Source organism: Hydra vulgaris, chromosome 13 (assembly GCF_038396675.1).
Source record: "Hydra vulgaris chromosome 13, alternate assembly HydraT2T_AEP".
Lineage (NCBI taxonomy): Eukaryota > Metazoa > Cnidaria > Hydrozoa > Anthoathecata > Hydridae > Hydra > Hydra vulgaris.
The window spans coordinates 55,055,592-55,079,516 of record NC_088932.1 but is presented as its reverse complement, the minus strand read 5'-3'; the positions used below and the strand labels follow the sequence as shown (position 1 = coordinate 55,079,516).

Here is a 23,925-nt window from a genome sequence, read left to right as displayed (position 1 = left end):
AAAATTTTAAATTTTAAGGGTTTCAAGTCTATGTGATATTAAGAGCTTATATCGTAAGTTGTTACTTGTATGTAAATATTTTGCTACAACACCATGGTCCTATGTTGCCCAGAATGGAACTTCAAAAGTTGCCGTAATTGAAACGATGTCATCTCATAACACGCTACTTGACGTCCGAATTATCAGAAAATTTCATTAGTCCGACTGTATAATATTTTTTAAAGCGAATTTCTTTTATAGACATAGTATTATTGTTAGACATTTGTTGCTTTTTTGGAATTGGTATTTAATCTTGCTTTAAAGTATGAAATGATTTTTCACAAAATTTTTTTCATAGTCTAAAGTCAAGTCATAGTCTAAGGATATAAAGTTGATTGTAAACATCGTATACTTTAATTAACAAATCATTTTATCTTTTAGTAAAAAATAAAATGTAAAAGTTTTACAAAAGTTATACATTTCTATTTAACGGATAAACTTGTAAGACAACATAAAGTATATACCCAGCATAAGTTTTTTACTGTATATAGAAGTTAATATATAAAGTTGCAAACTTTATATAGTTTATATAGATTTTGATTTATATAGTTAATGATTAACTAGACAAAAATGATGAAAAATAATGAGTATATAATGAGTATATAATTAACTTAATCATATATGAATAACAAATAAATATATGAAAAAATAAGCCTGTAATAAGATTATAAAACTCTCCTTATGTATCTTCTTAGTAATTTGCTTTTATTTTAGATGCAAACACCACGAAAATATGGAAAATGGAAAGTAGAAAACTTGAAAAAGGCTGTTGAAGCAATAAAACAAGGAGAAATCAGCTTAAATGAAGCCGCTTATGAATTTTGTATTCCAAAAGCAACTTTGTCAAGGCATATAAATGAAAAAAACAAAGTTGCTGTTGCAAATGTGAAATTTCATGGTCGACTTACCACCTTACCTAATGAAATTGAAACAGAACTAGCTGATCACTGTTTATTATTAGAATCGATGTACTTTGGATTAAGGATTGATGATCTTCGTCGTCTAGCATTTGATATTGCGGAAGCTAACAACATCACACATAATTTTAACAAACAAACACGAATGGCAGGAAAAAAGTGGTATTATGTATTTATGCAAAGGCACCCACAACTGTCACTTCGTGGGCCTGAATCAACATCAATTGCACGTGCACAAGGTTTTAATAAAGAGCGAGTGCAATCTTTCTTTAATTTACTTTCAAAGTTATACATGGAAGAAAAGTTAACTCCAGACAGACTTTATAATATGGATGAAACTAGTTTATCAACAGTACAAGATGGTCAGATAAAAATTATTAGTGCAAGGGGCAAAAAACGAGTTGGAATTATGACTAGTAGTGAACAAGGAAATTCAGTAACAGCTGTAGTTTGTGTATCTGCAGCAGGATTTTATGTTCCACCAATGTTAATATATAGACGCAAAAGAATGAAGCCAGAAATAACAAATGGTGCACCTCCAGGAACTGTATTTAGTACTCAAGAGAAACGATGGATGTCAAATGAAGGTTTTTTAGATTGGCTCAATCATTTCATTAAAGTTGTTAAACCTTTAAAACAATCAAAAGTTTTGTTGATACTTGATGGTCATGTTACACATTCAAAAAATTTGGCAGCGATATATCTAGCACGAAATGCTGGAGTGCGTATGGTATCAATACCTCCCCATACTACACACAGACTGCAACCATTAGACGTTGCGTTCTTTGGACCACTTGGTACATACTATGATGAAGCTATGCGAAAATAGATGCGGTCACATATATCACAACCAGTAACAACTTGGCAAGTTGCAGAATTATTTGGTGACGCATATAGTCAGGCAGCATCATTGAGAATTGCTATGAAAGGATTTGAGGCTAGTGGGTTGTGGCCTTTGGACATAAATGTATTCACTGATTCTGATTTTACAGCCTCTTCATTTACTGATGTTGGTCCTTCAAACAATCTTCAGTCATCTGAAAGTATAGATGGGATGACAAAACTATCTACAGATAAATCAAGTGAAAAAAAATTAAAATGTCATGTTTCAGTTTCAACTTTATCTCTTTTGCCAGTGGTTTCACTTGAAGTAAAAAACAAAAGAAGATCACGAACAACTCAGGCGGCTGATCTTACAAGCTCCCCATATAGACGTGCTCTAGAAATTACACCAAGAAATCAAAAGCACACACTAAATCAAATAGCTTCCAAACAAATTAAAAAATCTACAAAAAAAAAGCTCACACTAAATCCAATAACTGCCAAACTATTGGAAAAACCACAGGAAAGCAAAGTAGCACTTGACTCAATCACCATGGACCAAATGAAATTGAGCACATCAAATAAAATCACCATCGCCACCACAGCACACCACATATCACCACTACCATCCCAAGTGCAGAAGCTGCAAGAAAAAAAGACTTATGAATTGCGAAAAAAGGATTAAATATTTGTTGTAATTTTTATTTGTTATTATATCTTTTGAATATCTTTTATTAAAAAGCTAATCAATTAATTTTTCCTTTGAACCATAAGTTTTATAGCTGTAATTTATTCAAATATTAGAACTGTTCTAATTAAAGAATATATGTGTTCCATTCAAGGAGACCAGTTGCCTTTATTGGAACAAAATGGTGCCTTGAAAAATCAAAGTTTATATCCAATAAGGGTGCGATCAATAGAGTCGAATCATTAATAAAAGCATAGTAGGGTTGTATATCTATATTATTTAATTCATAAATGTTTTCATAGTTAAGCCATCTTTGGTTAATAAATATTTTTTCCTAAAGTGTTTCAATTAAGGCAACTCTCCCCTACATCCACACAAGATTTATGAACAACAGAAGTGACAACTTTCTGGAGAACTGCTGGAGATATCATTAATTGATGCTGCAAGAGCAACACTACCACTGCAAATATCTTTAGGAATTGTGCACGTAATTGGTTTTTCTTTTTCCATGCTTTATATAAGGTTACTTTCTATATATATATGTTTGTGTGCCACAAAATTTGAAATCAATTTTTGAAAGCTTTTTTCTCAACCAATTTTGCTCAAATTTTGCACACTTACAACAATACAAGGAAATGGAAACACTTTTACAATACAAGGAAATGGAAAAATTTGACCAAAAAAAGTTAATTAAGTTAACAAAAAATTAATTTGTATTTCCCCATACATTTTATTTATTTGATATGAATTGCGTATTACGTCACAAAAATCATTGATTTGCAAATTGTTTGCAGTTTCGAAGACATTAAAGCGCAGCGATTCAAAATCTATTGTTTTTTCCATGCTTTAAAAGAATTTCTAGGCCCAATAGAATTCTGCTTGCATAAAGCATGGATTTGAAAAAAGAATTTTTTTTTGATTTACTAGTTCTTTTCTCCTTGTCCAATCTCCGGGTTCAAAGTCTATATCATTCAACATTTCTGTATTGCTTTCATCGAAAATTGGTTCCTGATCTAACTTTTCTGGAACTCCTAGAGTGTTGTGCTTTCTTTTGCATTTTTTCTTTCCAATACTCTCTCTAGACATTTGACTATATTTCTTAACCTCGGTTCCGAGAATAAACTTTCTATCGCCTTCTTGATCATCTAAAAACGTCAAATCTTCGGCTTTGTCTTTATTTAATCTTTTCTTGTCGTTCATTATGGTACGTCTAAGATTTGGGGTACCAATCCTAAACACTTGTCTTTTGTATAAAATAACTTTGTTTTTTTAAATCTGAAGTTGATCCTCTCTTTTCATGTTTTTTTAAACTGTAGTATTCTTTTCTAAGCTACTTAGATGCTTTTTAAGGGTTTTGTCAGAAACTATTAAATCCAGCTTTATTCCAAGAAGCTTTAATCAAAGATAAATGCACTTGTGTTTGTCATTTTTACATTGATTCTTTTTCATCGTATTAGACATGCAATATAGTATTGATAACTTTTTCACATTTTTTTCCAGTGTAGATTTGATGTAGTAAACGTTTTTCAATATTTCAATTCCTGTTGGAAGTTGCATACCTTAACAATATAAAAAATGTATTTTTTAATGTGAATATATAAATACTTCAAAACTTATACTAAATGCTTTTTTTTTCGAAAAACATATTAATATAAACAATAGCCTTATCATTTTTTATATAAAGTACTGTATGCATTAAATTACGCATACGATGTATCATTTTAATGCAAAATAAAAAGTATATAATTATCAATCAAAATAGTTACAATATAGCACCTGATTGTGCTGGATTAGCTTCTCAAATAAGGAAAAAAACTTTTTTTCTTGACCTAAGCTCTCTTTCTTCATCACTGTTTTCAGTTTCTTTAATGTTCATCATAAAACCTAAAATACCGTAAGTCATAAAACATGGATAAATGTATAAATAAATAGTACTTTCAAAAATAAATTTTACTGTATGTTCAAAAATTTACAATGTTATGTTTTTTTTACATGATTATATAAAAAATTGTAATATTGTTTAATCAGCGATATAAAAGTTAATAAAATATAAAATAAAAATGACAAATAATTGTCGATATATATCGAAACTTGACTGGTGTTGCAGCATATGCTGATAACATCATTCTCCTCAGCTCTACTCTCTCGTGCCAAAAAAAAACTTATTGCAACGTGTAACGTGTACAATAATTTAAACGGCATAAAGCTTAATGCTGTCAAAACGGAACTTTTACTCTCCGCAAAAAGACAAATAACGAACTGCACAATATCCCTAGACAGCCATCAAATTATACCTTGAGAGAAACTTAATCATCTCGGCTTTACTTGGGATACAAAAAAATCAATTTTTTGTTCACTTAATAACTTTCAGACAACGGTGCAAACTCTGATTTAATCTGGGATCCGGTTTGCACAACCTAGATCAATTATCCGATTATATAAATCATTAGCAGTTCCGACGCTAACCCACGGAGTAGAGCTCTGTGACAATAAAGAGTCAACAATGAAAAGACTCAACACAAGAGGGAACGCAGTTAAATCGCTTTTTAATGTCTCCAAGTATAGTAAAAACTACATACATATAAGAAATTATAGTTTACGCAAAAACTGAAAAAACAATCAATAAAAATCTAATTTTTTGTAAAAAAAATTTAAAAGTTATACTGGTACTAGTTTTTTTAAGCATCAAGAATTTATTAGAAATACATGATCATTAAACATACAACAATCATTAAAAACTTTTTTTTGCTTTATGGGAGAAGTTTTTTAATTTTTTTGTTTATCATAATTAAGATATGTTTTTTTTTTAATCTAAAACTCATTGAGTGGCACCATAAAAGATTTGAAAAAAAGTTTTCACCCTAATAGACACATAAATGTTAGTTTTATACTGAAATTGCTAAAACATTGTGTGATTGTTTTTTGTGGCGCTACATAGGCTGCTTCCTAAGTTTGAGAAACAGTGTATTTCAATTTTATACATATGAGAAAGAAAAATTAATCCTTTATTATAATGCTAAAATTTCATTTTCTTTTATTTTCTGTGTTTTTATACAGTGTTTAAGATAAAAACAAAACTTTCTAATATCCAAGTATAATACGAATTAAATGGATTAATTTATAATCGTTAGCAACAAACAACGGCAATGTAAAAATGACATGCAGATTACAATTTGAGAAGCAATTTATTTTATTGTATTGAGACTTGAAAAAATATATTTTGGTAATAACGTTTTTAAAATAATAGTTCAAAACCAAAAAGAAAAAGAAGTATTGGAAAATACGTTTTAAGAGCTGTGGTATGGTTTATCTTTTAATTCAAATACTGCTTAAATAAAATTAATAACTTATTTTGTGTTTACATGTCTTTCTTTTAACGTTTTAAATTAAAACGTTTTTACAAAACTTAAAACGTCTTTACAATAAAGTAACGGCAATTTAAATTTAAAACTAAGGAAAAACTATGTAAAACCGAAAAAAAAAAAAAAAACTAAAAATTATTATAAATCTTTTACTTAAAATGATAAGTAGCCTCATGAATATTCTAAAAAAGTAAAAAATACTTCAAATTCTACTTTTCTATTAATCTTTAATAGAAAAGTAGAAGTTGAAGTATTTTTCCATGCAACATAATTTTTTATTGCTGAGCTAACAAGCATATTGTTTCATTAGTTTGGCTTTGCGTTTGACCACTGTTGATAACTTTAGTATTAAGTTGTAATTGTTTAGTTGGCCTAGTGAAGCATAGTGGTCAGTATACTAGTGGATTCTTATCGACGCTGATACTGTGCATGATTTGCTAGGTTAACGTTACGTGGTCACGACTGCTTTAACTATTTTACTCCTCAAATTATTTCGCTTCACTAAAAAAGTTAAAAATGCTTCACTAAAAAAATTTAATCAACAGAAACTAGCTATTATATAAATCTTTTCAGCCATAACTAATTACTGTATTTTTATTTTATCTGAATAATATAATTTATTTGTAGAAGGTTTTAGATCTATATAATAAGCAGTTAGTTACTAGATTACATGCGGTAAAAGAATTTCTAAAATATTGAAAAACAACATTTTACAAACAATACGATTGCCGCTTATACCTTTGAAGAAAGCAACCATATCGACTATTTACAATAATTTTTTTTTGATCGTTATACACAAATTACCGATAATCCAAATTAAATGCGATTGCAAAACTAAGTAACGCAAAAATGCAGTTTGTCCAAACTTACGCACAATGTTGTTTATCTAACTTCGTATGCAACGTAGTTGCGCTAAAAAGAGAAAAATGAGATTGAATCAACTGCTAATCCAATGAAGTTGCATCAGCTAACGCAAAATTTAGTAGCCAAGCGAAACAAGACGCTTGGATTTGTTGGTCCCATTAATTCTGAATTGTTTTTACCAGAGTATTTCAATAGTTTTTTAATCATGATTTTAAAAAAATTTCATGAACCAACAGTTTCAAAAATAAGGAGATTTTTCGAACTATGTGTTATAATATCGACTATTTACAATAAAAATCATTCATATGAAACTGATTTTATAAAAGCCATTGGTTATCTAATACTTATTGACTTTAAGTCAAAACCAGTATTGAAATTTAAAACTTTTAGTGGCAGTATTAGTGGTTACATGAAATGATGATCAATAGAGAAACAGAAATAATAATCATTAGAGGAAAAAAAAAGTACACTAGTATTGATGCAACCACATTACCTAAACACCGATTAACATTAAAACTGCATTTAGCAATAGGGTCTACAGATGTAAGTTTTGATTATTGGTTGTAGGTACTTTCTATATGATTGCTCAGCAGTAGGTTAATGATCCTTATCCTAAAAAGTGGTGGAGGCAAAAAACTTCATGTTTATATGATGACAGTCATGTTTAATAAGTATTGGTTTAGAGCAGTCGTGGCTTATAGTGGTTAGAGTTCTGACTCAGAACCAAGAAGCCCGTGATTTAATGCCGGCTTTGGTCAGATAAGTAACATTGGTAAGGAAGAAGATGTGAACTGCTTAGTTAAATGCTCTTCCGTGGTGCTTTACGATAAGACTGTAAGGCCTTCCATGAGCACCTTAAATACCACACATAAAATAAAGTAAAAAATAAGTGAACTAAGCGTTGTAATAAAATTGACATAAATTAAAAATAAATAGAGATTGACCACATTTTGATCAAAATCAAAAATTGCCAAATTGTAGGTTAAATAAAATTTAAATATATAACACCAAAGTTATAAAATTTAAACTTACTCTAAAGTCTCGGCGAAAAGCCTAGACAAAATCTCGGTTTTGTCTAAGCTTATCGCCGAGAAAATTCTCTGAAAGAAATAAGACAAAGATGAGACTATATAAAAACAACAATGACATTAAAATAAAAGTTATAGTAAACAGAAAGAAAAAACCCCTATACTGAATATCACAGTGTATCATTAAAAATAACCAATAAAAAGTTACATTTAATAGATACATAATAAACGTAGTAGATTGAGAGCAAGAGAATTTAAAAATATGGATTGAAAAAAAGTACAAACTCACAAGCAATCTTAGTCGACTTTAAAACTAAAAAAATGTTTTTATAAAAAGGAATAGAGTATACTAATAAAAGTATACTAATAAGTATACTAATACTAATAAGTATACTAATAAAAAAAGAATAACAAACCCACAAGCAATACTAACCTATTTTAAAAATGAAAAGATTTTTTAATAAAGAAAATATTGCTTATAAAAACAAACCTGCAAGCAATTTAGTAGCTGATTTCTATATAAAAAGTTAGTTTACATTTATTAACAATAAGACTGGTAAGTATAATTTTAAGATTACCTGAAAAACTCATCCCATGATTTGAATTTGAAAACTGATTAAAAGTTTACTTTAGATCTTATGAAATAACATTTAAACGCTTAGTTTGTTTTTATTGTGATATTTTTCATATACACTCGTGTAGCCTAAAGATGTATTGAAGTTAAGTAATCAAATTTTTGGTTCAATTGTACTCTTTTAGAAGCTTGATTAGTCTTTTGTACTTTGTACTTTGCAATTTCCCCAAATGAGGCAATTGATGTAATACCAAAAAGAATCCATATTGTTGACTGCTAGAGCAGCTACTTTGTCATGATTTATTTAAATTTACATAATAATTTTAAAACTTTCTATTATAATGAACTATACAGTATTAGGGAGAAGCTTGCACACTTGATATCTTCTTTAACAACAAATGCTATTTCGTAATCTATTTGTAAAAACATTCCAGATTTTGCTTGCCTGCTACAACTTGAATTTATTGAACCAACACCAAAAATATTAGGGAGGAGTATTTTTAGTCAAAGCGTTAAAAGAAGTATTACTAGCTGTATCAATTAGGACAACGTTACCAGAAATAATACTTTTCGGATTATTTTACTAAAAAATTACGTAGTACGGTGATATCTGGTGTTTGAATTAAACTCCAACTCTAAATTTATATCTACTGGTTTTGCTGGTAATGTTACAAAAGTACAAAAATAAGAAATCTTAGAAAAATTTCTTATTTTTGTATTTTAGTAAAATTACCGTTATACAATTGAGTAACTAAAATACAAAAATCATTATTATATTTTTGAATCTTTTTATCAAACTGTTAGAGAATAATATTGTAAAAAGTCACGAAAAAAAAAATGAGAACGTTGTAAAAAGTGAAAGTTTTTATATTCAGAAAAAAAAAGATTAAAAGATAAACGTTTTGCTGTACTTTTTTGTAGTCTAGTCCTACAAGTAACTTCCTTTTATGTTCTTAGTTTTATATAAATTATAAATCCGGTTTAATGTTTGGACTTATTCTATTTTTATCCTTTTTTATCTAGCTTTATAATCAAATATTCATGTCCAAAAGGAATCTCTTAGTTATTTTCTTATTCGTTGTCGCTTTTTTAACTCTAAAGACGAAATCCTTGGATGTTTATTTTCTAATTAAAATTCCATTTGTTCAATTTATTCAGCTTTTATTTAGTTTATATGAATTATTTATATAACTTAAACTTTTATTTGAATGATGAGGAAATCTAGTTTTAAGCCGCGAGTCCTTAGTTTAAAAAATATACTTACAACAACCTTAGTTACACTTTTCATATTTCTTTTTTATCAATCACCAACTAATAAAGTTGTAGAAAATTCTTTATATTCTTCTTCAGAATAAATTATTGAAAATTCTTCAGAATATAGACTGATTATAAGCTATAAGTTTTTATTTATCCAATCCATTTATCAGTTGATCGATTAAAAATAGTAGTAAAAACATTTGGTAAGATTGCATATGTATAAATGGAATCATATTTTAAAAAAAAGATCAAATCTTATTGAAATAGATGAAATAGATTATTTAGTCTTTTAATTTTGAAAAATATCATACTAACTATGCTAAACGAAATGACTTCCCTTCTTTAAAATATGGGACAATCTAGATCGCTTTCTACAAAACTTTGTAACTCAGTAAACACCAGTTTATTTAAACTTCAATGGAATATTCACGGTAAACTTCAAATTTCGCAGTAGTCCACAAGTTTCTCAGCAATTTACAAATAAAGTTTTCTTTAAATTTTCCAAAACCTCTTCTCAATATGAGAACTTTTTTTTTGCCGTGTAAATATATATGTAAGATAATAATATACAATCCGTATGTTAATAACAAGATATTGGGGAAGTGGGGGCATAACCGCCCCAGTAACGTTTAGAATTATATGAAGATAAAAACGAAATGTTTTTTTAATAGTTTACTTTAACAACCACATCATTAAGTTTTAAATTGATGCAATTAAGAAAAAATTAAGCGGTTTTTCAAAATGTTATTGCACAAAAATTACACATAGTGAAAAAAACGGTTTTGCCCCCATTGTGAGGCACAATCGCACCCTCACAAAAATCGTTGAGGGGTACACTTTTCTTAGTACATTTTCTTTACAATTGTCACAGCTCAGATTATTGCTGATTTTGTTGCACGTTTGCATACTGTGTAGGCATTCTTTTCACTTACCGAATGAGTTCTCATTCGATATACTCTTAGCTTTATATTTTATTCAAAAACTCATTTATAAAAATTAAATAAAAACATACGAATTTTAATTTCTAACATCTCAAAACAAAACTACTTTTATTTAAGTTTTTACATGAATGCATTAATGTGTGACGATTGTAATTATTGTCATTCGTAATTACCTAAAATAAACTTTAATAAATATCAAAAGTATGCTTATACTTTAAATAAATAAACTTCAAAAACAAATAACAGGGTTGCCACTATAACTTTAAAAGTTTTTCCTTGAGTTTTCACTAAGTATTTTATATTACCTACGTTTTCCCTGAGTTTTCCATATTATTTCCTACATATATATATACATACATGTATATATATATATATATATATATATATATATATATATATATATATATATATATATATATATATATATATATATATATATAATATATATATATATATATATATATATATATATATATATATATATATATATAAATATATATATATATATATATATATATATATATATATATATATATATATATATATATATATATATATATATATATATATATATATATATATATATATATATATATATATATATATATATATATATGTACAGTGGTCGAAGTGGGAAAAAAAAGGTAGCGAGATGGTTTTTAATATTTTCTAATCACCATCCCACCTATCCTAAAATTATAGATTTCGCATTTTGTGTAGATTAAATGAAGGAATTATAAATCCCTAGAGTATCCCTATAGTAAAAAACCTATATTAAAAACACAACTTGAGGTCCGTTATATTCTTAAGAGACTGTCACCGTAAAACATTGAGTTGAGTTTCGTATCAAACGTTATTAAGCAATCAAAAAACAATGGTATATTTAAACATTTTATTTTTAAACAAGTCTTATTTTTTTGTGTTTATCAATTTTTAACTAATTGAAAAAAATTCCGGTCAGAATATCTTCCAAAATGTTTCACTTTCATTTATAGACTTTAATGCCGGCGCTTCACAATTCCTAAAATTAGCGATGTTCTTTCCCAAACCACTTAATGACATAATCCTTTGGATCAAAATGCGTAATTTTTGGACCGACTAATGAAATGAACATTAAACTTGACACAGTTTTTATAATTAAAGAGCTTCGCAAGGAAGATAAGACTGTATTCATAGTAGAAAAAGAACGCTCAAATTCAGCTGTTGAAACAATCAAGGTATTTATAGCAGTTCTCAGAGGCTGAAGATCATTAGGGGTTTTATTACAGTCACCAGTGAAAATGTATTCACGAAACCCTTGGACTGCTGTAATTTCACAAATATTTAAAGTTTTTGCTAATTGTCTAATATCGTTATCTTCAAAGCATGGATCTTGGTCTGCAAACCAGTGTGGCTTATCAAAAATTTGTAAATTTTTTATTAAATTATCGTATTTTTCATTGTTTAGATCATTTTCTTTGTCTTGTAAAGATTTATGCGCAGCTCTAGTTGTAAACATTCTAGAACCAAGATTTTCACTTGTTTTACTAAAAAATTCATTTTGATTAATTTTAGAAACTTTTCCGATCTGTAGTTTGACGCCTTTGAATTCAAACTTTTCTGCTGCAAGCTGCGTTTGCGAATAATATTTACCTGAATTATTTCTCATTGATTGAAATATGTAGTATTTTAAGGTGATAAGCCGATGTGCATCAGGTAAAGAAGTTTGCTTATCTTGTAATTTTTTAGAAAGATGTTCTAGTTCTATTAAAGCATCTAGCATTAGTCCCATGTTGAGTATGAAATTGATATCACATAATTTTTTTTCAAGACCTGCATATTGGGCTCTATCTCCTCCATTACGCCTTAAATCCAATAAAAATTCATGAAAGTGTTGATACAATGCTGCATAATTATTCCAAACATCCATCACAGATCGAGCGCTAGACGACACCCATCTAGTGCCTAGAATTCGTCCAATGGAATTTAGTTTTACACTTAAAGCCATAGCAACAGTTTCCAGTTCTTTTTTGTTTTTAGGAGATGCACTGTAAATGGAATATAATTTATCAAAAAGCTTCTCATAAGACAAATTGGTAAGATATCGCGCACAACATTATTTACTGCTAACTCTAATCGGTGATTGCTACAATGCCATAAAATCAAATTAGGAAACTGATTCAAAAGTAACTGGGCCACGCCTACCTTTTTTCCAAGCATATTAGAAGCACCATCACATGCAAAAGACACCCAATTACGTAATAAAAAATTGTTGCCAAAATCAAAATCGTGTAAAGCACATATAAAAGAGTTTGCAATAGACGAGGCTTCTATATTTGTTAATTCGATAAAATCAAAATAAATACTATTAACAATATTTTATTTCTTGAATAATCAATCTCAAGCAGATTGACAGAGCAGACTTTTTGCTCATAGTGGTAGATTCGTCTATCATAAACCCTACTTTATTATCGTTATGAAGAATATTTTTTATAAGCTTAGTGCGCATTTCATTGCGGTAGGTAGTTTCGTGCTAATTGATCTGCATTTTTGAACTAAACATCTCTATGGTGTTTTTTTTGGACTGAGAAATAATTTTACAAGCCTTTTCGTGTGCAACTGATAGTTTATGGCTTGAAAGCTTTTTCCTCATTGATTGTTGTTTTTTTTCTTTTGTTTCGCCATACTCCTTAACGTTGCCAAGCGTTCACTCGCTAGCCAATTTTATTCCTTGAGATTTTTCGGCACCTAAATTATTTGCTGACTTACAAACAGAACAACCAAGACCTGTTAATGAAACTGTCAACCAGTCAAATATTTTTAAATTCTCCTTCCACTGTAAATCAGACCAGTAATCTGGAAAAATACCATCACATTGAGGAAAGGATTGGCAAGTTTCAATACTCAAAAAATCTGTCACCTTTATTTATTTCAGTGTCATTTTCCAAATTACTTTTAGAACTATCACTGCTTAACTTTCTTTTCCTTCCGCTTGCTAGCCATTTAACGATATTTATAATAAGTAAATTTTTTTTAAATCATAACATTTAATGTTGAGTAAATCTACTGTGTACTAAATTTTATTTCACCAAAAAAAACTCTAATGATACTTTAACGAAAAAAAAGCCAATGTCGCTTTTTGTTGCTTGGTAACTTTTTATTTAAAATACAAAAGAAAAGACGCAATGTTTTACAATTATCGATTTAGTTTTTGAACTTTCTACCGCAAATTTTTTAAAACAGCTGAGACTTTAGTTCATTTAAATTCGCATATTGCCGCAAACTTTAAAATTGTTTTTACAAGTTTATTTATAGGAGGAAAATAAAATAAAATTTCCTTTAATTTATTATGTACCGGGATGGCATCCCACCCCAAAATATGCATTAAAAAAGGAGTGGGATGGTTTTCAAAATTTAAAAAGGTAACGGGATGGCATCCCGCCCCATCCAGTTACCTTTTTAAATTTTGTCGCGTAATTTCATCCCGTTACCTTTTTAAACAGCCTCACTTCGAGCAATGTGTATATATATTTATATATAAATATATATATATTTATATATTTATATATATATATATATATATATATATATATATATATATATATATATATATATATATATATATATACATATATATATATATATATATATATATATATATATATATATATATATATATATATATATATATATATATATATATATATATATATATATATATATATATATATACAGTGGCGGATTAAGACTTTTCGGCCCCGTTCCACTAACTACGATAAAAATGAGTAAAACAAAGATTTTCTTGAAAACGCTATCACTGATATTTTTTTATATACAACTTTTATATTTATTTTATTGAATTAAGTTGAGTGATTTTTTTCTGCTTTTCTTCCCCGCAAACTCTGCAATCACATCGCTGAAATCCAAAGTTTCTAACAATTTTGACTCAATAGTTAATCTTGCTATATTACTTAAACGACTATGGACCATTGTTGATCGGTGCATGTTCTTAACTCTTTTAAGAGTAGAGAATGATCTCTCAGCCTCGCAATTTGTTATGGGAATAATTAGAAACAAGCGATATGCTATATAAACATTTGGAAATACATCAATAATATCGGTTTCAACAATCCAATTTAAAACATGCAGAGGAATCAATGTGTTTTCAGTCTCAGATTTATCTTTTTTATGCAAAAAAAACCCGGCAGGCTGCAACTTTAATAATGTTACAAATTGTTCTATTTCAAATATGAAACTATCTTCTAAATCATTTGAGTACACTTCTACAATTTTTTTCGCGCTAACTTGCAATTCCATGGTATTAATAGTTAACAGCTTCGATAAAAATCCAAATAACTTATTTACGTGGTTGTAACCATCACTTCTTATAGTTAATTGTGTCACAAGTTTGTCAATAATGACAAAAAATGTATTCACTCGAAACTTGTCGGATACGCTTAAAGAATCAAGTTGGTTTTCTCCGTTGCTCAATTTTTTAATTACCTTTCTTTTGTTTTTATCAGAATATTCTTTTTCAATAAACGAGCTAAGTTTTTTTAATTCATTCTCAAATCTCGTAAAGTCGTTTCGTAAGTTTTTTACAAAGTCAATTAGTGAAAGTAACATACTGCTTGCTGTATGCAAATCTAATTCAACTTTTTGAAGAAATTTGCTAACTGCATTAAACCTCTTAAGTATGTGATGCCAAAGTACAACCATGAATGCAAAGTGATCTTATTTAATAAACACAAAGCTTCATGACGAGTATCAGATTTTTCTTCTGTATCCTCAGCTATATGACATAGCGCTGCATGAATCCCATCAAAATTTTCTACCAAACTTTTTGAAGCATCTGACCTACATGACCATCGTGTATGTGATAAGCGCTTGAGTGTAGCATGATTTCCTTTCAATAAATTCCATCTATGTGTTAAAGCTACAAAAAATGAATACAAACTCTGGAGAACGCCAAAATAGTTGATAGAATTGATGCACTCACTGACACTGCACTGCCCTACTAAATTTAAAGAATGTCCAGCGCAGGGGATATAAAAAGCTAATTCACTCCGCTCTTTTAAACGTGCCTGTAGTCCAGAATATTTACCAGACATATTGCTTGCATTATCTTATGCCTGTCCCCGACAATTGGTTATATCAATATCATATCTTTCCAGTAGATCTAAAATGTCAGTAATCAAAGATTTACCGTCGTGGCTTTTAATTTGTAGAAAACAAAAAAATCGTTCATACACGAGGCCATTTAGATAATAACGAAATATAACAGAAAGTTGATCCACGTGAGAAATATCAGGAGTCGAATCTACGATAATTCCCCAGTAATTTGCTTTTTTCATTTCGGTAATAATGTGCGTTAAAACCTTTTGAGACATAATATCAATTAGCTCTTCACAAATAGTTTTAGACAAATAATTTACATTACCTTTGCCTTTATTTGCAAAAGTATACATGTGTTGCTTTAAAACTGGATCAAATTGAGTCAACAGTTCTAACATGCCTAAGTAATTTCCGTTATTTGACGATCCTATAACTTCATTATGGCCTCGAAATGCTAAACCTCTTCCGGCTAAAAAACGAATAACCGCAACTATTCTTTTAATCTGGCTTACCATATATTCATCGACATGAGTATTTTGTTTTATGAATTCTATCCACTTAATCATACATTGAATATGTTCCTTGCTGTTTTCGTGGCCGAAAATAGTTTGTTTAGCTTTTTTCCATTTGTAAAAGCCACTTTTGACAAATACGTTGTCGTAATCGGTTGAAAACAACTTGCAAACATAACAAAATGCACATCCAGTGGATTCAGAAAACATTAACCATTTTCGGTCACACTCTTCGCCATTATTCATCACTTTTTGAAAATATTTAACCGAATAATATCTGTACTGGTTTTTGAACATCCGCTTCGAAGATTCGAAATTAGAGTCTTTATTTTGAAAAAAAGCATACCCCTTGTTTAATAACTTCATACGTTCATTTTCCTTTAATTGTAATGGCCATAAAGCAGGGTCTTCGCGTAGAATGGTATCTAGGAAAAAAAATCATGATAAATAAGCCTAATAAAAAAATAATTAGTGACAATTTATAGAATAAAAATATTAACTGCCTAAAGTAAATTGTTTGTTTAGCAGATGTTAGAGGTGTCATTAAAGAGAGTAAAAATTGGAGTACCTGAGTCAAGCTCATTGTTAAGCATTGTAGATTCAACACTTTCAACTTCTTGAATTTCATTTGAAGGACCTTGGCAGGCTACCTCATTTTCCGTGTTATTGTTTTCATCTTTTCTTACATTGTTTTTATTATTATCTACAGTTTGTGGAAATTGCATAATAGTTTGGTTTGATGAAAAAAAATTTGTCATTTTCGGAAGTTTAGCTACCATTTCCTCTCTCTCTCTTTCTTCAATTTTCTTTTACAAGCTCCACTTTCATATTTTCTTAGCATTTTAATTATAACTGTATAACCTGAAAAGTGTTAAACTGTTCTTTTTTTCTCTTTCACGAATTTAGCGCTTCAGCAATTAAATGCATTCACACAAGAACTCTTTTGTGCGGAAGTACAAGAGAATTGTAGAATTGCAATCGTTAATGCATTTTCAATAATAATATAGTTATTCAAGTCATTAATAATTTTCCGAAGGGAATTGTTTTTGTAGCAAATTGTACAAACGTTACATTCAATTATTGCTATAAGGCGCTGCTACCAATCTAGTAATTTTTTTTTTTGTAGAAGTAGTTGCGCTCCATCGTTGTCAAAGACTGGAACAAATATATAATGCAGCGTTTTTGTTGACAGTTATTTTATTTTTGTGCTTTTGTTTTCAGACAATTTAGTAAATTCAACTTTGGCTCTTTTAAGTTAATAAAAGATTTAATTTTCAGAGTTAATAAAAAATTATTTACTTTGAATCGGGGCCCCTAAAATTGTTGGGCCCGGGGCTAAAACCCCTAGCCCCCCTCCCTCCCCCTTGATCCGCCACTGTATATATATATATATATATATATATATATATATATATATATATATATATATATATATATATATATATATATATATATATATATATATATATATATATATATATATACATATATATATATATATATATATATATATATATATATATATATATATATATATATATATATATATATATATATATATATATATATATATATATACAGCTGCGGACAAAACTACGTGAACGATTGCAAATAGTTTTTTTTTATTGAAATTTTCAATGTCTTAAAATAAGTTTATAGTTTAATACTATATATGGTTGGATAGAGCGTTTTTTGCTCTATAAGACTGTGTAAAGTGTATTCTCTAATAATTTGTTTAAAATTAAACATATCTAAATGTTCAAAAAGCATCAAATATTTTGCGCGACAAAACCACGTGAACGATTATACAAACGTAAAAGAATAATTTTACTAACATCAACAAATAATAGATTCTAAAAAAAAAAAAACAATAATATTTAGTTGCATAGCCTTTAGAATCGATAACGGCCTTGCACCGTCTTGGAATAGATTCTACAAGAGTTTCTAGTAACTGTTTTGGTAATGCCTCCCATTCATACTGTACGGCTCGAAAAAGTTATCCGGTTTTTGAAATTTGCGACCTTCGCTCAACTTCAATCCATAAATTTTCGATTGGATTTAAGTCGGGAGATTGGGCAGGCCACTTCAAAACCGTTATGCTATTATTTATGAGTCAATTTTTTACAGTCAAAGCTGTATGTTTAGGGTCATTATTTTTTTTATTTATTTTTTTTTTTTAAATATTTTGCCGTTTAAAAATATTACAATAACCAATTATATTTTACAATTTTTACATTAGTAACGACAGGACTTCTAGAAGATCATGTGGATCTTGTCATGAAGCCCTTTACAATATATGGTTAATTTTTGATAAAAATACAATGTCTTAAGTGAAATAATAATAATAATAATAATAATAATACAACTTTATGCAAAAACATGTAAAAACCAAGATAAAATTTTAAAAAGCCAAGATTAAAAAATAAATAAAATATACAAAATAGAACAACAACGAATAAACAAACAAACAAAACAAAAAAACAATTAAAAGTAAATCAAAATATTTTCAATTAAAAATATAATTCTTTTAAGTTTTTGTTTGAATGAGGCAAAAGTCAGTTGGGTAGAAAAATCAAAATTTGGTAAGACTATTTTGTTCCAGAGATAAGGACCTCGATAAGAAACAAAAAATTGGTCTTTGCTTTTATGGCAAAAACGGGCAATAAGATTGTTATTAATTCGAAGATTATATTTGTTTTTAGGTTTCATACAATAAAGATTTTGTAATACGTTTGGCAACAAATTTTCTCTACATTTAAACATGAAACATAAAATGTTAAAGACATTTTGTTGATATACATTTAAAATATTCATTTCTTTAAAAAGTTGTTTCGTATGAAAAAACCGATTTTTAAAATTTATTGCGCGAGCTGCGTGTGGCAACACTTGATTTCTAAAGCGTGTGGCAACATTTGATTAGATAATATTTCCCTGTACTGTAGTTGGTCCATTATACCGTTTACACGGTACAACGGACCAATTCCAGCCCAGGAGAAACACCCCCAAACCATTATATTGCCACCCCCAAATTTTACAGTTCCTATTGTATACTCTTTTGCAAATCTTTTACCTACTGGACGCCTAACATAACCTCGACCGTCGCTGCAAACCATGTTAAATTTACTTTCATCCGACCACAAAACTATTTTCCAATTTTCAACCTTCCAGTTTAAGTGATCTTTAGCGAACTGTAGGCGATCTTTGACGTGCCTGGGCTTAAGGAATGGTTTCTTTGCAGGTCTGCGCCCATAAAGACCTCCTTCGTTTAAACGCCTTTGAATCGTTCGTGTGCTTACGTTTTCCATGCCTGTTTGCAGACGAATTTCAGGGGCTGTCAAATGTGGATTCTCAAGAGATTTTCGCACAATTTTTCGATCAGTACTAAAAAATAAAATGTTAAACATTAAAATTAACATTAACATTAATATTATTAAGATTAAATATTAAAAAAAATAAAATTAAAGGAATATTACCGCTTATCCGTAATACGTGGACGACCACCTTTCTTAACGATCTTTTTGCTCTTTTCTCGGTGTATAATTTTATGTATTCCACCTTTTGACATCTTCACATGAGCTGCAATTTGCCCAATGGACCATTTTTCTTCTTTGCGCAAACGCAAAACCAAGCTTTCAATTTTTGAATCAGTTTGACGAACCATTATAGTTTAATTTTTTTAATTTTTTGATGTTAAACAGAATAATCTTGAGAAATTTAAATGATTGTAAGTTCTTAGAATACCAAAACCACATGAACGATTTTTAAAAGCACTGATTTCGATGTGAATATAATATAATTTGCAAAGAAAAAGGTCAAAAATTAGTCCCTCGTTAGAAAGATATATATATATATATATATATATATATATATATATATATATATATATATATATATATATATATATATATATATATATATATATATATATATATATATATATATATATATATATATACATATATATATATATATATATATATATATATATATATAGAGAGAGAGAGAGAGAGAGAGAGAGAGAGAGAGAGTAGACCGGGGAAATGCCGACACACGAGGCAAATCCGACACCCTGCTCTGTAGTTGTATTTTGTGAGTAAAGCGCTGTTGTATAGTATTGTATAACTTACGGAGCGTTAGTTTTCGTGTTGTCCGCCAGGTAGCAGCACTATACAACCGCGCTATATATATATATATATATATATATATATATATCAAAAAATTCGAATGATCTGCTCAAATACTATCGTTTACCAAGATCAGAAAGTGTACAAAAAACCTATATGAAGTTGTTTGAAACAAGTTTATAAAAAGAGAGATTTAATACAAACAATTTGCCAGAAATACAATTTGCCAGACATTATTATTTCAGTTAAATAATAAGAAAGAAGGAGCATTTTGGAGCCATGCAGTTACTAAGGTCAATATTTACAATTTCAGTATTAAAAAGTTATCTATTAATGAGAAATATGCTATGCCTTTTATACCATCATATGTTCTTTGTACATCAGTATTTTCAGTCTTATTTCGAATGATATTAGTGACAATTTTGGTATTATTTTTAAAAGTGATAGAAGAAGTTTCTTCAAGTATTATTTTAATTTGAATCTTCTGTGAGTTTATTAATATAAAAGTCAATATTTTCAATTTTAGTGTTATCTATGTGAAGTATAATTGGATCAAATAATGAGGTATTAAAACAAATATAATCTGATAAAACAAAGGCAGTTCTTTGTGAGTATTTATAACATAAATGTTGACAGACAAATGGTTCGCGTTCAAATTTCAATTTCATTTGTACAAAATAAATACGTTACAACTAAACAGCCATTTCTTAAAAGTGTTATTTCAATTTTTAAACAATGATACATCTGTTTAAAAATAGTTTAGTTCTGGATATGCTGATATAGCAATTGTCATCTTTTTTATTTAGGACTCAGTTAATTTTAAAAAATGATTACACTTTGTAACTGTTTTGTGCAAGAAAGAGCCTAAATCTTTTCTTTTATAGTTTTCATTGTATTTAGTATTTTATCATTATTGTGTTTTAAATAACACAAAAATGAAAATAAGTAAACACCAAAGTGAAAGTAAACCCAGTACACAACCTACTAGAACTAACAGGACAACTTCACTGTTCTATTTTAGAAATAAATCAATCAAAAAGTAAAAACAACTGATCTCAAATAGTCAATATATAATTTTATACTCATAGGCTTAATGCATGTAACATTTAACCACGAAACTATTTTATTTTGCAACTTTGAAGCATTTTTTATGTTTTTTCAGGAAGACCAGTTCCCTTCCTTTTTATGGTCACAATATCTGTAAACGATATCTTCACTAATTTTCTTATCGTAAAGCATCTTGTTTGATGACCATTCAGCTGTAATTTTAGGTATTTTAAGAGATAATTCATTAAGAATACATGTTTGCTATTTAATAACAATATTCAACAGCCTATTAGGCTTCTTTCTTTTCTTTTAGCTTTAAAAAATGTAAATACATTTGCATTTTCTTTCGCAATTCCTCGAAAGTATCTTTTTAACCATTTAGGTTTTTACTTATGATGAATTAAGAGCTTATGATGAATTAAGAGCTAATAGTAGCAGCGACAGTATTGTTTAGTTGATTTTTTTTAATAACAAAGTAACCATCTTTACTTTTTTCCCTAAATCAAATTAATTTCGAGACCAGGCCTCTGAAATGAATTTGGCTAATAATATTCAATGCACTTCTCATTGAACTTGTGTTATCAGTTATAATTGAAATTATAACTGACAACACAAGTTCATTTATCACTTCCTAATTCTTCTACAAACTTTAAAATACCTTCAACAATAGTTTTCCCTGTTTGAGAAACACCACTAGTCTTTATAGATTAAAAAAAAAAAGGTTGTTATGATAACATAGTTTACAAAGTTTTATGGAATTATGATAACATAGTTTACAAGGTAATCATTTCGTATATTTGACCAACCATCACTTGTAATTGAAAAATAAGGACTTTCATTTATCATTTTTAAGCCAATATTGAAATACTTTTCATACTGATTCCTCAGAAGAGTAGTTCAAATAGCTTTTTCTGATGGCATATGGTTTAAATAAGCCGGTCTCAAAGCACCTATAAAGTTTTTAAAAGCTGAAGACTTTATAACATTAAATGGAATTCCAGTTCGAAAAACAAAATTTGACAATAATTCATCATATTGCAATTGCTCAGGTTTGCTTAATGTGTCCATCCAATTTATTATGGTAGCATTTTTATTAAATTCTTTTGGAATATCAGATCTTCCACTTTGTTGACTTATCAAATTAGCCACCACTATGTTGTTTACTTATACCAACTTTATTACTTACAGGTTTATCAAAAAAAATCTGTTTTTCTTCATCAGATATACCAGAATAATTAGCTCTTTTATAGCTGCATAATTTATTAGACGACCAATAAACTTCAATGCCACAGAGAATGCATTTTAGTAAAAACATTCCTGCTTTTTAGATATTTTTCAATACATATTTTAGCTTTCATCTAAATCAATGTTAAATAACAGTAAAACGTGACTTTTCAACTCAGTGAATTAATACTAATTCAACAACAACGTGATAATTTTATTTATTTTAACACATAACCAACACTTTTGTTGTTATATAAAACTTATTTAGCTCTAAAAGACTTAATATTTTATTTGAACTTTTATGTAAAATTGTTATATTTACTTAAAAACTAAATGTATATAAAAATGTTAAATTGCTGAGCATTTTGAGGTGCTGTAAACTAAACTTCAATTTACAGCACCTCGAAATCTTAAGCAATTTAATAATTTTTTATACATTCAGTTAAGTGAAAAAATAACAATCTTACATCAAAAATACTTTAAAGTAAAACACTTACTTTTGATATAAATATATATATTAAATGCTTATAGTAAAACATTTACAATAAATGTAATAAAGATATAAAATATGAAAACATTTGATTTAAGAACATCCACTTAAGTAGATATTTTAATTTTTTAAGCACTTGCGTTGATCCGTGTAGAAGTGACCGGTAACTAGATTTAAGCTACCGGTAGATTACCAGTAACTTAAGATTTTGAATAAAGATGCAATGTATCAGAAATGTCTTCTAAAGAAAATCGTGTATTGTTTATTTTATTTAATAAAGCTACTTGATATAACTTGCTCGCTTAGAATCTATTTCATTATTAATAACATAACTAACAACATTCTCTAGTTGAAAATAATATTTTATAATTCCTTTGATTAAAAAAGACAGTTTAATTTGTAAAAGTTGGCTATATCCAGTAGAATAAATATCTCCAGAATCTTCTAAAGTTATATGTATTGAAAACTTAGGTACAGGTACAATGTTCATATAATATTATATTTTTTTCTTTTTCAACAAGTTAAATTTTTTCTTCACAGTTATTTATCATTGACTTCAAATTTTTTACAATTGAATTAAATTGAATAGCGTCCATTTTTTTGAAGTTTTCGAACTCATTAGGTAATCTATTTCTTTCAGAGCACATTAAACCAGTGACGTTTCGTTTTCTAGACATTATTGGAATACAAGACACTGGTATACCTTTAAAGAATGATGGAGGATGCACTGGAACAAAACTACCACCTTTGACTTTTTTTAATTCTGCATTTTAGGCCAGTGCTGAGCACAAATTCGCTTATAATCTGTAAACACAAAGTTTGCATTTGGAAGTTTTTTTAATCCATAACTCGCGACTCTCGGATTTAAAGGGAGATCTATACATTGTGACATAAAAATTATCTTTTATTTTTGGTTTGTAATTTGAAGAGCAACCATAAACG

The 23,925-nt window shown here is 28.4% G+C and overlaps 3 protein-coding genes across 4 annotated transcripts in view; 2 read left to right on the top strand and 1 right to left on the bottom strand.

The window, feature by feature from the left end:
• LOC136090019 (uncharacterized) lies at positions 1-1,785 on the top strand. Its single transcript, XM_065816123.1, has 2 exons — positions 1-282; positions 754-1,785. The coding sequence occupies exon 2, from the start codon at positions 754-756 to the stop codon at positions 1,783-1,785; it is 1,032 nt and encodes a 343-aa protein (XP_065672195.1). The 5' UTR covers positions 1-282.
• A 3,837-nt stretch (positions 1,786-5,622) lies between these two features.
• The window catches only part of LOC100207717 (neuronal acetylcholine receptor subunit alpha-3), a 40,908-nt gene continuing 22,605 nt past the window's right edge, over positions 5,623-23,925 (top strand). Inside the window, exon 1 of one of the 2 annotated variants that reach the window (XM_065816932.1) lies at positions 5,623-5,765. The gene's annotated coding sequence lies outside the window, so the exon portion shown is untranslated. The remainder of the gene's footprint in view (positions 5,766-23,925) is intronic. The other variant, XM_065816931.1, reaches the window with a different exon arrangement.
• On the bottom strand, positions 15,598-16,856 carry LOC136090018 (uncharacterized). The gene is made up of 2 exons (XM_065816122.1): positions 16,667-16,856; positions 15,598-16,523 (listed from the first exon to the last, which is right to left on the bottom strand). The coding sequence occupies exons 1-2, from the start codon at positions 16,854-16,856 to the stop codon at positions 15,598-15,600; spliced, it is 1,116 nt and encodes a 371-aa protein (XP_065672194.1).

Coding starts and splice junctions, on each gene's coding strand:
- LOC136090019 (XM_065816123.1), top strand. CDS start 754: ATGCAAACACCACGAAAATATGGAAAATGGAAAGTAGAAAACTTGAAA.
- LOC136090018 (XM_065816122.1), bottom strand. CDS start 16,856: ATGACAAATTTTTTTTCATCAAACCAAACTATTATGCAATTTCCACAA. Junction 16,524..16,666: donor TAACAATGAGCTTGACTCAG/GTACTCCAATTT, acceptor TTTTTTTCCTAG/ATACCATTCTACGCGAAGAC.